This window comes from Colletotrichum orchidophilum (assembly GCF_001831195.1).
Source record: "Colletotrichum orchidophilum strain IMI 309357 chromosome Unknown Scaffold_3.1, whole genome shotgun sequence".
Classification (NCBI taxonomy): Eukaryota; Fungi; Ascomycota; class Sordariomycetes; order Glomerellales; family Glomerellaceae; genus Colletotrichum; species Colletotrichum orchidophilum.
This window is the reverse complement of record NW_019172959.1, coordinates 581,425-596,952: the sequence shown is the minus strand read 5'-3', so window position 1 is coordinate 596,952 and position 15,528 is coordinate 581,425. Positions and strand designations below refer to the sequence as shown.

Here is a 15,528-nt window from a genome sequence, read left to right as displayed (position 1 = left end):
CCCTCGGGAATATCGATGCTACGTGGATCACGCGACGTCTTCCCGAATCTAGCAAATTCATCCGACACAGCCTAGACGAAACCGATGGCTATCCCGACATTTACAAACACGGGACCTCAACGCCGGGAAACCGATGTGATAACGCTACGAGTGTCTCTGACCAAGTTGCCGCAGACTACGCCAGTGCTTCCTAGGAGATAGGACAGTCGCAACAAGCCATTCAAACCAGGGAGTTGGGGAAAGGCATTCTGCACTTCCGCTCAGTCTACCATTATATCCGTACGTTGCGGGGGCTTCGCTGACCGTGGCAATCAGCAAGCCCACTCGGTGTGAGGTCGGAAAGGGGCTTCCTCCATTACTGCGTGGGGGACCTACCGAACCCCGGACTGCTGAGGTTGCTTATCTGGTGGCTCAAGGATGGAAATGTGGACGCCGAAAAGTCCCCTTGTCGCTCATGGTTGCCTAGCCGCTATTCGAAAACAGCAATCGCCAATCGCCCAAGATAAGACACAGTAAGTTTTACGAAACAAGTCTACGGCCAAACATTCGGAATCAACCCAGAGATTACGGCATCATTTGGAGGATGACAGTCGCAAGCTGGGCTCTTATCTGGGCGGCATTCGCATCCGTAAAGCATATTGATCGGAGACAAACCAACCTTCACCGCTCACGTGGTCGGAATCTGCGAAAAGCATCCGACTTCCAATTTGCGCGCCGATCGCGTTGAGCAACAGGCGGCGCAATGTACATTGAGGAGGTAACATACGGGCAGATGAGTCGCAAGGCCAGCCGTTGACTAAAGCATCCAGGATCCGATGCAGTCTGGGCAATGATTACGAGAGGGACTCAGATACGCGCAAGAAAAGGATACGATGCATTGCATTGCGGAGCAGAGCAAGTCCACACGACCTGAGAAGACAGCCTTGTTGTCCAGGAGGCTCGAATCCACCGGGTTGCGTCTTCACAACGGTCGGCAACGGTTGGCCAAGACAGGACCACCACCAGCCAACATTGCTCAACAAATACTGTGCTTTTTTGTTTTTCGATTTGTCTCTTGGACTGTGAGTCTCCAGTCCCATTGTTGCGTACAAAATGCCGCGTTTCACCTCGGTACCTCGCACCGCTGGACCACGCGCTAAGCAGCACCGATCACATGCCTGCAGCAGCCCTCGCCCCTGTACTTTGGGTCGCTTGGGTCCCCCGCCGCCCCCGGGGCTAAGGCTGCAGCGGTGCAATCTTCATGAAATGATGGCGCGTTCCAACAATTTCAGCGGGTGTAACATATGCGTGGAGACATTCGTTGGGACAACAGGTCGGAGGACGTCCGGAATGGGGGCACGAGCAATCCAGGCCCGGGCCCACAGTCGGGAATGAATCGGGCAAAGGGCTGGTCTGTGCATGGCAAAACACCGTCCCTGGTTGGTCCACGGCACATCGTCGGCGACGGCCCCACCGATGCAGAGTTCTCACAGGTCCCTCGTATCCGATGGCCCCACTCCAAGCCGTTTCCGCCCCATCTACTGGTCCGTTCCGCTGCACTAACATTTTCTTCAGACCCGATGCATGAGGAAAAAAGCGCATTGGCGGGAATCACCAAATTCGCACCAAAAACTCAATGGCGACGAATATTGACGACATCTTCCTGACTTGCAAAAAGACTGTTTGAAAGGGACGAGACTCGAACTCGCGCGGGTTGCCCCACCAGGAAACAGATGTTAAGCTGACCTTAACCTGGCGCCATAACCAACTCGGCCACCCTTCCATCACAGCGATTGACTAGGAGAGATGCTGTTTTTGCAGCAATTCGGGCCTCATAACGTGTTTTCAGATTGGGTGTTCGGCTTTGCTACGTCTGGGGCTGAATGGACTGGGTTATCGTGACGTGGGTTCCGGCGACTAGGCCATATCAAGACAATCTGAGCTGGTATTTCGCTACGCTACACCAAAACCAGCGAGTCGTGACTCCATGATATCTGCCCATTCATCACCGTTATCGGATTATTCTCGTTTTGGTGCATATATGGAGTGCAGACCTTTCATCCGCCTTTCCCAGCCAAGACATCGTGCCCTATCGCGACTCGTGTCGGTGCCGTCGTGCGCTTCAAGCCCTACTCCATGGCCACCAACTGCCATATCATCGTTTGTCTGTTGGCAATTTGTGTCGCCATGATCTTTCCCCTCATCACCATGGCTCTCATCACTACCGAGGGTGTCTTGCCGCTTTTCGCTATATCCTGAGTCGACTGGTTGAGGCAGACGCCGTTGTTCGTGTTACGAATCCGCAGCTTTCCTCCGTCCAACTGCACCGTTGCATAACAAAGGCGACATTCCGAGGAACGCATCCATACGCGCATCCGTCCATCTCGAGCTCTGCCTTATTACAGCTTTCCGGCCACCGTCTTGTCACCCTTCACATCCTTGAACCTTCACCAACGTCTCGATAGACAATCATAACACGCCCCGTGTTTGTGACTAGTTGCACCGGTTCGCGCCCATCATCGTCCATGGCCGTCTCAGCATTCGATTCGCCAACGTACGAAACATGTTGCAACGTCCCAGCTGGCCAGCCTCCCCGACGGATCTACAGTTGCGATGCGACTTGAGTTCGACGAGAAAGCGAACTTTGGAATTGGACGGCTGTTTGTTGTTTCTTTTGCTTTCGCGAATGGTCTAGATGTGCATACCGATGATGGTTTCCCAAACGTCCACGCAACCAACCGAAATCTATACAAGTAATCTACCGTTGGGCGAAAATTGCGGTGAGTGGAAGTCTGACCCCGTCATTAACTTTGCCTCGGGCGACTCGATCTACCCAGTCGAAGCTCCATACCTCGCATCTGGTCCCCAACCGGAACGAGAGCGCGACAACATTGCTGCTGGCCGGAGAGATGACAGTGCCGGGAATGTGGTCGAGGACGATTGCAGTGTCGACAAGCTGAGGAGGTAAGTTGCGCTTGACATTCCAATGAGCAAACCGCTGTCGCTGTGGACTCTCGCGAGGATGTCTTCTGATACACTCGAGCGTCGGATATGCGGCGCGATACCCTACCTTGAGGGCATTGTTTGTGAGAATCTACGTTGTACGTATATTGGCTCGTCCAGGCTGTTCTCCCGTCGCGTGTTGGTAGTACCGTGAGGCACGGTTCTACCTCTGAGCTGTCCGGCACTCACGCCTTCCTCCGTATTTAGACAGGGTTCTCATTAAGATACCTCACAACGGTTCAGGTTATTATAAATGAGCGTTTTACGACGCTAGCAACTGCAGCCTGCAGCCTGTCAGACCGCCGCGAGGTTTGAATCCGGGGCTGCCTATATGCTCTCGGATATGCACCACCATCATCGGTGGCAGCTTAGTCCAAACCTTGCAGATTGACACTGGCCATTATAAGTACAAGGTCCGAGGCAATGATGATAAGCTCTGTCGGCCAATGGGACCCTTCGGTTGATGAGATGTCCGAAAAGACACTCAGAATTGTGACAGCCTGGCTGTGTACGTAGCCGCCGGCCCTGATCCCGTAAATCTCGTCCGTCAGCCAGCTCATGACGCTCAAGTTCAGACTTAGCCTTCACATTGTCTATCTTGCGCGCTAAGGTAGAATCGCGCGTGTGGTTCAACTAAGCAACGTCGCTTCCGCCCTCAGCGCCGCCATCGAATATCTTATAACCTAGAATTCGGCCTGCCGCACTATCATCTGACCGCTAGCTGGAAAGAGGACGCGATTAGAAGTCTTGACAAGACCACAGGCGTCTTGCATTTGTTCGACTTTTGGCATGATCATGGACTGCTTTCCTTCCTGGGCCAAGTTACTACTCTTGGCCAAAGTCAACTACCGTGTGAGCTGCAAACTGTCAGGAGAATTTCTCTCCATCTGTGGGTACATTGCTGGGTTTGAAAGTCTTAGCAGATTCGACTTCGAGCCTCGCTGAAACCTGATGATGGATTCGGCAGATGTACATGCTTTTCGCGTCGATGACGATGGAACCTTGCACCTTTTCCGGTGTGTAGTCGGTGAAAGAGGATGGAGGGGCCATTGCGGCTTTCAGACGCATCTTGCACTTTGTAGAAAGGTCTACTGAAGACTTCATGTCAAGTGATTACCAAGGCTGCGTCCTAATTCTGCCGTCGAGGATCCTTCCTTCCCGTCATTGCCACTACCACTGTTTCTCTCCTCTCCAACTTTGGTTGACAGAACACAGCACCAAAGACATCGGTCTTGTCTTGTTCGTAATCATCTCCAAGCAACCCATCAAGTCATTCTCATTCAAGCCCCCAGGAGAAGGGAACTTGCTCACCCTCCCCAGCGACTCATCCAAAACATTGAGATCGAGATGAACATGCGTCTTGTCAAACGTCCTCCGGTCCAGTAACAACCCCAGCTCCTTTGCAAAATCACCCTTGCTCTCCGCGTCGCCGCAGATGACATTCATACCAGCCTCCGTGACCGTCTGCCGCTGGAGCTTAGACACGTGTCTCAGCCCGTACTACGCCAACATATCGAGGCTCACCGGCTTGCGGCTCTACATGGATTCCAGAAGCTTGTCCCAGCTCATTCCGGCCGCCATCGACAGGGCCATCATGCCGAAGTACCCGTTCTCATTCGTTGACGGGACCAGGCCATCGTACGCGTTCATCCAGAGGACGCTCAGATCCGGGATGAGGCGTTGAGGTCGGCTCCTGCGGTGGGATTGGCGTAGTAGTTTCCTGAGAAGACCATCGGGAAGGGGTTGGCCTTGACGGCTTGCGAGACGGCGGTGGGGGTGCGGCGGATGATGTCAAAGGTGCGGCCGATTTCGCTTTCGAAGTCTTCTGCAAGGCCGATGTTCATGGGGAATATTGGGACTAGGGCTTCGAGCTTGTTGGTCAGGCCATGGGAGAGGATGCGGAGGGGCCCGCTGCCGACGCGGTGGTCGTAAAGGCTGACGAGGTACGGCGAGACGATGATTGTGATTGAAGTATAGAACAATGAGCGGGCGACTCTAGAGTTAGATCTAGGAATGTTTAGGTGGTATGATATGGAGACGGCGCTTCTTGTGTCCATCTGGTTGGGGTTTAGCACTAAGGCTATCTACTACTTGCGCAACTCGTCATGCTTGACCTCACCGTGCAGCTTCGCCAAACTTCGACCACCCAACTCCAGCAGGCTGGGTTTTCCGCATCCCAGTCTTGAGCAATAGCTGATCTTGTTTTCCTGTCATAAGTAACCTACTCTCGCCATCAAGCTGAAAGCTTTGCACTTACTCTCAATTTGTTTCGATTCGACTGTCAGCTTCAAATGGTGCATCAAATTCCAGCAAAGGTATGCTGCTCTCTCCTTCTGATCCCAACAGAGGTCTTTCTCACTCCCCTGTCGGCTTTTAGGAAACGACCGGACTGGAGGACTTCCTATTATATGCTCCTGTACCTTCACCTTCCCTTTCCATTGCCACAAAGAGAAAAAGGAAACAAACTCCTAACACGTGACGCCGATATTTTTGGCCATTCACCTTTTTCATTCCCTCTGCAATCAGAATTTTCTCCATCTGATTGCTTCCCCTTAAGGAACTTTCCTCTACTCTTTGACTAGCACAGCATGCTACTTGGTTCGTTTCCAATCTACTTACCATCCTCCCCAGCTTCAACTCCTTGCACATCACGCAAGACCATTACCTGTCCTTTCAAGCTTGGGACTGCCTCGTTCACAAAGCTTGCAAATCTTCCCGACGCTATGGATGAGACTTTCTTCAATGCCGAGTCTACATTACTTAAGGTTTCTACAAAGAATTAAATTCAAAAGGTTAGCTGATTCATCTTGCCCACCTTCCCTTGTGAGCTTCACTAACTTGATGGCAGCAGAATTGCAAAGACCATTTTTGCAATCAGCTGAATTATTTCAACCCACCCGGCCTCATGGTGGCTCGACTCAGATATCCCAACCGAAGCATCAGCCTCCTTTACCAGAGAACCCAGCTCTTCCGCCTGGAAAGCTGTCCATGCCACGCCCCCCGACGGCGCCTCCCCGCACCTCATCTATTTCATCGCCTTGTGGGTCCTGGGAGTGGTCCTGGCCTTTGAACCTGGAAGCACCCTCGATCAAGGCATATATCCCCGTGCTCTTCATCACTCCCGCTCCACGATTTGAAAACCACAGTTCCAGTAAGTTTGCTCTTCTAATTTGGTGTGCCCCTTTCTTTGAATCGTACATGTATCTTCAAGTCACAGTGAGGGCTAGATGATACCCATGCCCTCAGCCTCTTTCCCTTGTGCCTACTCAACTTCTACTCAAGACAACTCTATACACCCCCTCTTCCAAAATTTCATTCTTCTGGACGACAAGACTTCTTTGCTAACACAGATTGCAGATTCTTGACTTCAAACAGCTTTTGGCAAACGAAGAGCTTCCACGCACTGAGAATTTCTCTTGTGCTCGCTTCAACAGGCAGAAACTCCTGGTTCACACGCCATGCTTGCTCGAATCTGCAACAATAAGAAGATATCAGTATTACAAAATGATGCGGGTCAAGGCCATTTCTCGAACACATTCCTCAAACCCTCACTTCCATGTCCCACAGCTCTGGCGAGGGGCACGCCACATAGAAGGAGGAGGTCGCTTGAAATCTTGTTTCAAGAAAGCTTGAACATTTTTTTCGGCCCTTCTGCTCGTCTGTTGTCCGCACAGAAGTTGTGTGGTTACACATATGTCATCCGTATGGTGGATTAGGTTGCATCCACAGGTTGATTCCTTTTCCTGGGCCACATGGATGATACGAGTGACCAATGCAGCTTCACTGGCGGATTGGAAGTCCAATTCCATCTCGAGTCAGGGCAAGCGCAGGGACCACCAACGAACGGTCACGACATCAGCTTCCAACCTATCAGCTAACCTACGGTTAGAACCTCTCTTTTACAACCCACACAGAGATATCAATATCCAATCAATTGATCCTTCGTCACCCCACGGATCTACGGTTCGAACCAACTACCCTGTGATACGGATACCAACATTCACTTTGGGTGACTGAATCGACTAGCAGAAGGGTTCCGGACTCGAAGTTACCGGCCCTGGCCTCGACCACCCTCCCCGAATCGATGTGTGGATGGGGAGGCTGCCATTTATCGAAAACAGGGCTGGAAACTTTGAGTCCAATCCAAATTTTAATACTTCGCACCATTCTTCTTCGGCCAGTAATGTCCTTGAAGTGGCGCTTACCAAGGGGCACAAGTGCTACCACAAACGTCACTTCAAGGACAGTACTCGCTGCATCAACAACAGCACCTATGGAAAGGAGGAATGGGGTTTTAATAATCTGATATCCCCCTCACCGCTCCGACCATCGAGCTCACCACGATTGGTGTGGGTGGCGGTGAGGGGGGCCTGCCAGACCTCTACAAGCAGAAAGTTTCAACACCTCATCTTCTGCTCCGAAACCTCGTTTCCTGCTCCAAATACCTGCAAAGAAGAAGCGCCATTATCGACAAAAGCATCACTGTAAAGACAAGACGAGTGGTGAGCATGCAATATCAGAGAGCTTCGAACCGTTGTTGAGCACCGACACTCGAGACTGGTTCGACGTCCCCTTCTCTTCTCATGCATGCTCACCCATGGGGACACATGCGAACGCCCTATTCTTACGAGACTTACCGGCGTTAAACAATACAACAACAACAACCCATGGGGACACACTTCTCGTCCCAAGGAGAAAGGCAGCTTCAACACCCCAATGCCCCCTCTACCACTCCTGTCATGTGTGATTAGTCGGCAGGGCTCCGCTCAGCTACATCTTGACATCACCTCCACACTTGTAGCTAGCTCGACTTCTCTCTTCTACACACACACACACAGAGAGAGAGAGAGAGCAGACAGACAGTCAGCTTGCCTTCAGGCAGTAAATTCATCCCATTCTATTCAGACCGTTAGCTTGCCTTCACAGCTCCCATTGTGGAGCTACCCCGAGTCTGTGGGCGGTAGAGGGGCTTCTCACACCTCCGCAAACAGAAACTCTCAACACCTCATCCCCTGCCTCAACAGCCCATTTTGAGCTCCAATACTCGACAAAGGTTCGTCGGCTCCCTATAGTTTCGCGTGCGTATTTGCCCGGGTCGACCTTTCAGGTGTACTAATTAGGTCTCAGTGAGGTCTCCTTTCCCATGCCTACCATCTGTCTGGGGAGCCTGCGCGAGGGTAGTTCATGATTGAGACCTGGAAGATTTGCTTCGAGTTTACTGGGCTGTAGACAGCTTCTGGGTCGCGCTCGCGGATGACCCTCGTCCAAGCCCTGAGAACAGCCGGTATGAAATGTTGTCTTCGTCACCCGCCTGGTCGTCGGTTACAATGCCCGGGCAGCCCTCTCGATTCAAACCAGAACGTGGGTTGGCGGAGGGGGCTCCCACATCTCAACGACCAAAAAATTTCAACACCTCGTCTTACCGTCTGCTCTCCACTTTGTTCTCTGCTCCAAGGGGAAGAAGTGTTACCACAAGCGTATGTGGCCTGCGCCCCTTGAAGCAGAAACGTGGTTTGTTCCAACTATCTCCACGTCCGAACAGCCTGGATTATAAACAAGAGTGATGAAGGGCTTTTGTTTACAGATCCACCACTGACTGGTTTCAAGGCTTGACACGATGGGATCGACTTCCCGTGCAAGGTTTCGACTTCCATGATTTGGGAAATGACGCCGCTCGAATTGCGCAGTCAGTTCGAACGACGAGCACCCAGGACCGAACTCCTAGGGGGATCCAATCGTCTCCGAGAGGATGGTTGAAGAAGACTGGCTACCAGCCTCGCTCGAATACTGCTTGGGCAAATACCCACCCCCCGGTACTCTCAAGGGAAGCTTCCTGTCGGACTGGAAGCCCAATTCGACCTCGAGTCAGCGCTAGCGCAGGGGCCATCTGAGGGTCTCTATATCAGCGTTCAACTGATGGTCCAACTTACGGTTGGAACCTCTCTTTTCCACTTCACGCAGAGATCAATATACAGTTAATTGACCCTTCGTCACCACGGCGATCGCGGCGAGTCCAACGCGGGAATCAGCTACGAAAAAAATGGTGGCAGTGGTAGGGCTCCTTCCCGTATCTGATACCGGCATCGGGCTCGCCGTGTCATCCTAAGACGAGGGGATTAGAGGTGGTGGTGGTTGCCACGGCCGACTTGGAGGATGGATGTCGCGTCTACTCGCTCCAAAATCGAAAACCACGGAAAACTAGTTCGAAAATCCGTTTCAACAGCCAATGAAATTTTCAAGCGCAATTCATTTATTCCGCCGCCAACGCGATTAGTTTCAAGGCCATCCTTTGGGCAGATTCTCCGACCTCTGCCTCTACGACCGGCACCATTTACTCTAACCACGCAGAAGCTTCAGAAGCTTGTTGAAAAGAGTTCATCAAAGAATAATGGCTTAGCCTGTGGCTATCACCACAGAAATGGCGTACACTCCCAGCGCCACTACTGGCGCACTCTGTCGGTGTCGAGCTGTTCATCACTGCGTCTGCCTTCCTGCCGGGTCATCCACATCAGGCCAGCGGAAATCAGACGAGTTGAGTTTTCCGAACCAAGTGTCCAACGTGATGAGGATGGAAGAAACAACACAACAACTGACGCAAGGCTCTCGATCGACAACAAAGACGGGAACCGAGTATTGTGTCCATTTTGTACTTCAACCCAACAATGGTCATCCAACACTCCCCGAATCGTCTTTGATGTAACGATGTCGATTGCTGGAATCAACACTGAGGAATACGAGACTTTTCTAATTGCTATAGCAGCTTTTGCTAACATCAAAGCGGTTTTTAGATATTCAATGCATCAAATACTTGTGGATTGGTTCAATGGATGCAAAGAGTTGGCAAAAATTGGGTGACTGTCTGGATTGCAAAGTAGTCGCGTGTGGAAAGTTGCCATATCAGTCGAGACTATCCGAGCAGTAGCACTACTTGATAGTTGAGATAGCTATCAGTCGGTCGTGATCCAAAATTAATTTTTTTGGATAAATAATAAGTGTAACTGATTGGCGGAACGGATATAATAGTCATGAGTGATCTTGAATTAAAGCTTGGTCGTATTGGCCCGGATTAATTAGCCTCCTACCGGCGCTGAAAAACTTCCTTAGCCCGGAGCGGAACTGGAGATGAAATTTGGAATTTGTGATTCATGAACTGTCAGACGCTATGCTCTATATCTATGCTCTCTCCTTTCTGCACCTAGGATCTGAGTCCGCTCCGAAATCCTTGCAGACCTCACGGCCAAGTGCCTTGATACCCTCAACAACCCACATGCGGTAGTTGGAAAACACAAAGACCTTGCCCGGGGCGAACGCCAAGTTGTTCGACGTCTCGCCCAAGTGAATCTTTCCAATCAAAACGCCCTCAGGGTTCCAAACATGCACTCCGTCGCCGCAGCTGCCCCAAACGTTGCCGTCGGCGTCGGCGTGAACGCCGTCGGGGAAGCCCTCGTCCGCGTACGCAAATTTGCGCTTGTTCGCGAGCCTCTTGTTGTCGACGATGTCGAAAGCGTAGATGGTGGCCGGGCCAGCCAAGTTGAGAGAGGTGGTTATGGCGCCCGTGTCGGAGACGTACAGCGTCTTGCCGTCCGGTGAGAACTCGACGCCGTTGGGCTGCTGGAAACCGTCCGCCACGACCTGGACCGCGCCCGTCTTGGGATCGAAGCGGTAGACGTGCGTGGGGAGCGCCGGTTCGGGTCTAAATCCCTGGAAGAAGCCGTACTGAGGGTCTGTGAACCAGAGATCCCCTGTTACGGGGTGCTGACGGACGTCGTTGAGTGAGGTGAAGTTGCGGCCGTTGAAGCCAATAATGAGAGGCTCAGATTTATTGGTGTTGGGGTCAACGGCGAGAAGCTGGGAGTTTCTTTGTAAGTTGCCCTGGTCACACCAGACCTGCATGGGCGGCGTAGCGGACTGGTCTGCGCCAGGCGGGTAGTACGAGCTTCCGCCGTTGGCCTCCGTCAGGCCATCAAACTGGGTGCTCGTGACGGAGTAATCATCCAAGTGGAGGACGGTGATGTTAATGCTATCTGTGGGGTTGTAGTTGGAGGAGATGTAGATGGAGTTGTCCTTCTTGTTGTAAATGCCACCCTCGTGGAATGCCTGCCAGTCCACTTCTACAATCTTGCGGGCCGTGGCGTTGGTGCCGATGACGTCCGCAAAAGAAGGCTGGTAAGCTAGGAGTGAAATTGCCGGAGTGCTCAGGTTGGCGGCGTTGATGGAGGCGAGGTAGCCGGCGCCTTCTGTCGCCAGGGCGCGGAGGTCGATGTTGATGAGAGACATGCTTATTCCACAGGGCGACTTGCTGGAAGGAGGGAAATTTGAAGTTGCCGCCAGCGTGGACTACCTTATAGCGTCAAAGAACTAACAAAAGCGAAGCGACGAGAGGCGGGACGGGAAGCTTCTTTATGGCGCTGCCCGTCCTCCATCGGTTCGTCCGCGGCCATTAGGCTTGGCGCCAAGTTCCTAATATCCCATTCCACACTAAGGAAACAGTGAAGCTATGACATTTTTGGATCACGGTTTCGTGGTGGGTTGCTTGCCGCCACTAGGCGCGGCCAGCATTTGGGCTGGCACCAGACGGGTGTACAGGCTGGACTATGCGGCCAGCGGAGTATGTAGTGAAGCCGACTCCTGGGCACCAGGCAGTGAATAGGGACAGAAGGTAAGAAGAAATGTGATGAAGCCAAAATATTTGCTTCTGGCTTGGCAATATGAGACTCTCCCCCGCAGATATGAGCGCATCCCTGGCTGGAATCCCTGACTAGCAAGCCACAAACACCACGGGGTGAAGTCCGGCTTCGGATGTCCTGGTCTCGGTGGAGCTCCGCGAGTCGTTCACCAGACCACGATGTTGCCCTACGACCGTGTATGCATTGCGGACAAATTACCGGACAATTTCCCTTTTGCCTCCTGGCTGTGGGGCCTTTCAACCAGGCCTCTGGGTCACTCCTCTCTTTCGAGAACCCTTTTGGCATTCGTTAAGTCTGGTGCTCCCAGAATTGAGCCGTAATGGGGAGTGCAAGGGTTGATGGCGGTGCGGAGACGCCAGAGAACGCCAAGACAGGCAAAAAAAAACTGAGACAAGGCCGCGATCGTCGTTGGGGGCTGAGAGGGCCGGTCTGGGATGATTGTGGAGATGATGTAACTCTGAACCTTACAAACAAGTTTGTTGACAGACACCGCTCTCTCGTTCAGCCTCCGAGGACATTGGGCTGTGGCTTCTAGAGGTGGACGAGACATGAGCTAATGGCTACATGTACATAATAAGCATAATCTTGGCTCGAAAGAATTTTGTTTCGTTCATCCAAAGTCTCTTGTCTAGAGCAAACTGTTTTCAACTTTGCACACAATAAATTGAGTTTGGGCCACGCCATCGCATGTTTATAACTATTCTTAGACATCCACTTAAGACGCAAGATAGCGAGATACTGGGCGTGCGGGCCCGATAAATTGGCGGGCAGTGGAATAGTTGGAATTCTGATGTCTGATGGATTTCTCAGAGAGTGTATGAGGTCTTTTTTTGAGACGGAAAGGCCGAGAAAGGGAATCAAAGGGGGAGTATGACTCTATTTATGATGGTGGACCGTTTCAACGGCCTGTGCTTGGCTTGGCATGCTAATTTGGCCCAGCCGAATCGTTGACTCGATCACCGACGGCCGATTTGAAGACTCGATGGCCGAGGGCGAAAAGTGTAATCGGCCGAGGGCAGCACAGCAACAGCGGCATGGCGGACCTCTTCAAAGTTCATCGATACAAGCCACACTGAGAAACGAAACGTCGAAAAGGCAAAGCTCAATAGGATCCTGGGTTTATGGCACACATACAACTCACTAGGTAGTATCAGGAGGTGCGGCTCTGCCAGCCAAACTTTTGCCGACCATTTTACACATCTCGGCGATGTTTTGATGCATGCCAAGATGATCACCGGCAAAATTGCACCTTGGTGATTGGAGGATTTCTGCGAAAATCTATGAGCCGGCCCCCTGGGTCTGACCTCATTGCAACCTCACCACGCGAGATTAGCTTCGTTCTTTGTTGACCAAGCCAACCACAAGCATCGGTGAAAAACGCTAAAAGGACCGTGAGAGATTGACGTATTATCCGGGAGTCGATACCATATAGTTTTGTTTCGGGGAGAAGGAATGGGATGACGCTTATGCAGCATCGCGCTGCTCTCAAGACTAGCGACATTCGAATATCACACATTGGGAATAGCAGCGTGTATTTCGCCGAGGCCATTCCTTCATGTTTGACAAAAACGAACCAAGTGGTCTTTCAATCACTCTACTCAGCCAAGGTTATCTCAGGAATAGTTTGAGGTGTTTGACGGCAGCCCGCGTCCAACGGCCCAGGGTCCAAGACTATGGGCTCGGAACAACTTTGGAAGAGGATAATCTTATTTCTCAATATGGCACACATACTTATTTGTAGCAGCATAGTATTTCGACGACTATGAGTTACGGTGTAATAGGTGTTTGGGATGGTGGCTCATCTGCTGCCCAGCAATAATGGCGATGGAGGGCGGTCAACCTGCAACTCATGTATCTTTCACTTCACCAAGATGTCGGTCACACACTCAGTCTCGAGGTTGAGAATAAAACGTTTTTACGATTATGATTATTCAAGAACCAGTTGCAAATAATATTATTCGCGATGTTCTCGCTCAAACTTGTCTGTCCACCTAACCTGTTGACGCAGCTTTCCCCACTAGCCTGAAATCCGACTCTGTCGAACCAGACGCGCCGAGGACAACATCACCTTCACTGATCTGGCGATTTAAACGTCCCCAGATATCACCAGACTCATCAGTAAAAGTCCACAATTGTTCAGATTGGCGAGAGATCAAATCGAGGCAGGTGCAGAGTTGTGTGAGGCTTCACCCAGAGATTGTTAGGCCTAGGAGCCACGTGATGCCTTGAATAATAGACCAACGAGAAAGCCCCTTTTGACCAACAAGTTCAAATCAGCTCACTTATTGATAACCAAGAGAGGCTAGCGTTTATTTGGAAGCTTTTCAGAGGTGGTTGTGAGCTTCACTCCTGATTTTCCACCCAATCAGGTGTGCCCCTGAGCCCTCTCACATCCTCATCACATGGTGCATATTCCATCTCATCGCCAACTCACAATATACCACTCGCTCCTGCCTCTTCCTTCATTCCTGCTTGTTGCCTGAAGAGAAGGGATCACAAAAGCTAGCCCTCTCGAGGATTATTGCTTGCCCTGCCCACCCACCGACCCCCAATCGCCCACCTCTTCCACAAATCCCTTCTCACTCACCCTCCAACTTTTACTTTCTTCTTTCTTCCACACACACATACTTTTCCTTCACAAACAACCTTCACCATCACGATCAAAAGCAACAAACAAAGCAATCAATCCCTTTCAACCAACACTCATCACCAACAGAGAATTCAGATTCTTCACTCCATCGACGTCAAGATGAAGGTACGTTTGTGATTTTCTCTGGCTTTCTCTTGTGCCTCAAAACCATGAATAAACTGGTTCTGGAAACTCACGATATTCTCCTCGCAGTCCTACGTCGTCCTCGCCGCTGTTGGCGCCATCATCGGCGCTGCTGTCAACGGCATGCCCGTTCTTGACAACCACGCCGCTGTCGGCGTCACCAACGCCCAGGGTTCCGCCCAGGCTGTGGTCACTGGCATCGAGCACAACATTCACCACAATGTTGTCATCAACAGCTCTATTGAGAACGCCGCTGTGGTCAACACCGATCTGGTCGTCCATGACACCAAGTCCAAAACTGCTGGTCTTCAGCACCCGGTCATCACCCTGACCTCTTGCACTGTGGTCCACTCGCCGACTCGCGCCGATTGGGACTTCTGCCGCTACATCAAGACCACTCTCTCTGACCTCACTGTTGCCAACAAGACCACTCTTGAGCAGGCCATGAACGCCGCTATCGCTACTGCTACTCCCACCATCACCGCCGCTCCTTCCACTGGCACTGTCATCTCTACTCCCGCTGAGCATACCACCAGCATGGGCATCGACGACATGATCTCCAGCTGGTGCGCTACTGCCACCCGCTCCGATGGCTCCAAGCCCTACATCTGCACTGTCTCGATCAACCACCACGCGGACCCAACCCACTCCTACTCCTACAAGTCCTATGTCTCTCCCACCTACGTGGGTGGAATCATCGAGTTGACCACCGTTACCGATGATATCACCTCCAGCAAGACCACCCAGTCCAACACCTCCACGACTCCCATTATCGAGTTGACCACCATTACCGACGACATCTTCCCCGGCATGGCCACTTCGACCACCTTGGCTCCTCTTGCCACCTCGTCTACTGAGATTGAGTACACCTATGCCAACAAGGAGCTCGACCAGCCCACCGTGACTCAGACTATCTACGTCTAAGTAACAGGGCACATTACACTCATATGATCTTAACAGCTTGGGCAGCTTGGGGAGGAACCTGGATCTGTGGATTTTGGCACACCGTGGAGGATTCATTTTCATTCATGGGAGGCTGGAGATCCGGGAGATTGGGGATTTGGAACAAGCAATCAAGGAGGATTC

General features: G+C 51.8%; 6 protein-coding genes across 6 annotated transcripts; 2 read left to right on the top strand and 4 right to left on the bottom strand.

Annotated features, from left to right (window-relative positions):
* Positions 1-605: 605 nt before the first annotated feature.
* On the bottom strand, positions 606-764 carry CORC01_00590 (uncharacterized protein; the record flags this gene model as incomplete). The annotated part of the gene is made up of 1 exon (XM_022612247.1): positions 606-764. One exon carries the CDS (start codon positions 762-764, stop codon positions 606-608), a length of 159 nt encoding a protein of 52 aa, XP_022481386.1.
* A 451-nt stretch (positions 765-1,215) lies between these two features.
* On the bottom strand, positions 1,216-1,545 carry CORC01_00589 (uncharacterized protein; the record flags this gene model as incomplete). The annotated part of the gene is made up of 1 exon (XM_022612246.1): positions 1,216-1,545. One exon carries the CDS (start codon positions 1,543-1,545, stop codon positions 1,216-1,218), a length of 330 nt encoding a protein of 109 aa, XP_022481385.1.
* Positions 1,546-4,643: 3,098 nt separating this feature from the next.
* Positions 4,644-5,039, bottom strand: CORC01_00588 (uncharacterized protein; the record flags this gene model as incomplete). The annotated part of the gene is made up of 1 exon (XM_022612245.1): positions 4,644-5,039. One exon carries the CDS (start codon positions 5,037-5,039, stop codon positions 4,644-4,646), a length of 396 nt encoding a protein of 131 aa, XP_022481384.1.
* Positions 5,040-10,155: 5,116 nt separating this feature from the next.
* On the bottom strand, positions 10,156-11,423 carry CORC01_00587 (SMP-30/Gluconolaconase/LRE-like region; the record flags this gene model as incomplete). Its single annotated transcript, XM_022612244.1, has 2 exons — positions 10,156-11,277; positions 11,346-11,423. 2 exons carry the CDS (start codon positions 11,421-11,423, stop codon positions 10,156-10,158), a joined length of 1,200 nt encoding a protein of 399 aa, XP_022481383.1.
* Positions 11,424-11,781: 358 nt separating this feature from the next.
* On the top strand, positions 11,782-11,961 carry CORC01_00586 (uncharacterized protein; the record flags this gene model as incomplete). Its single annotated transcript, XM_022612243.1, has 1 exon — positions 11,782-11,961. The coding sequence occupies one exon, from the start codon at positions 11,782-11,784 to the stop codon at positions 11,959-11,961; it is 180 nt and encodes a 59-aa protein (XP_022481382.1).
* A 2,457-nt stretch (positions 11,962-14,418) lies between these two features.
* CORC01_00585 (uncharacterized protein) lies at positions 14,419-15,366 on the top strand (the record flags this gene model as incomplete). The annotated part of the gene is made up of 2 exons (XM_022612242.1): positions 14,419-14,424; positions 14,512-15,366. The coding sequence occupies 2 exons, from the start codon at positions 14,419-14,421 to the stop codon at positions 15,364-15,366; spliced, it is 861 nt and encodes a 286-aa protein (XP_022481381.1).
* Between the last annotated feature and the right edge of the window lie 162 nt (positions 15,367-15,528).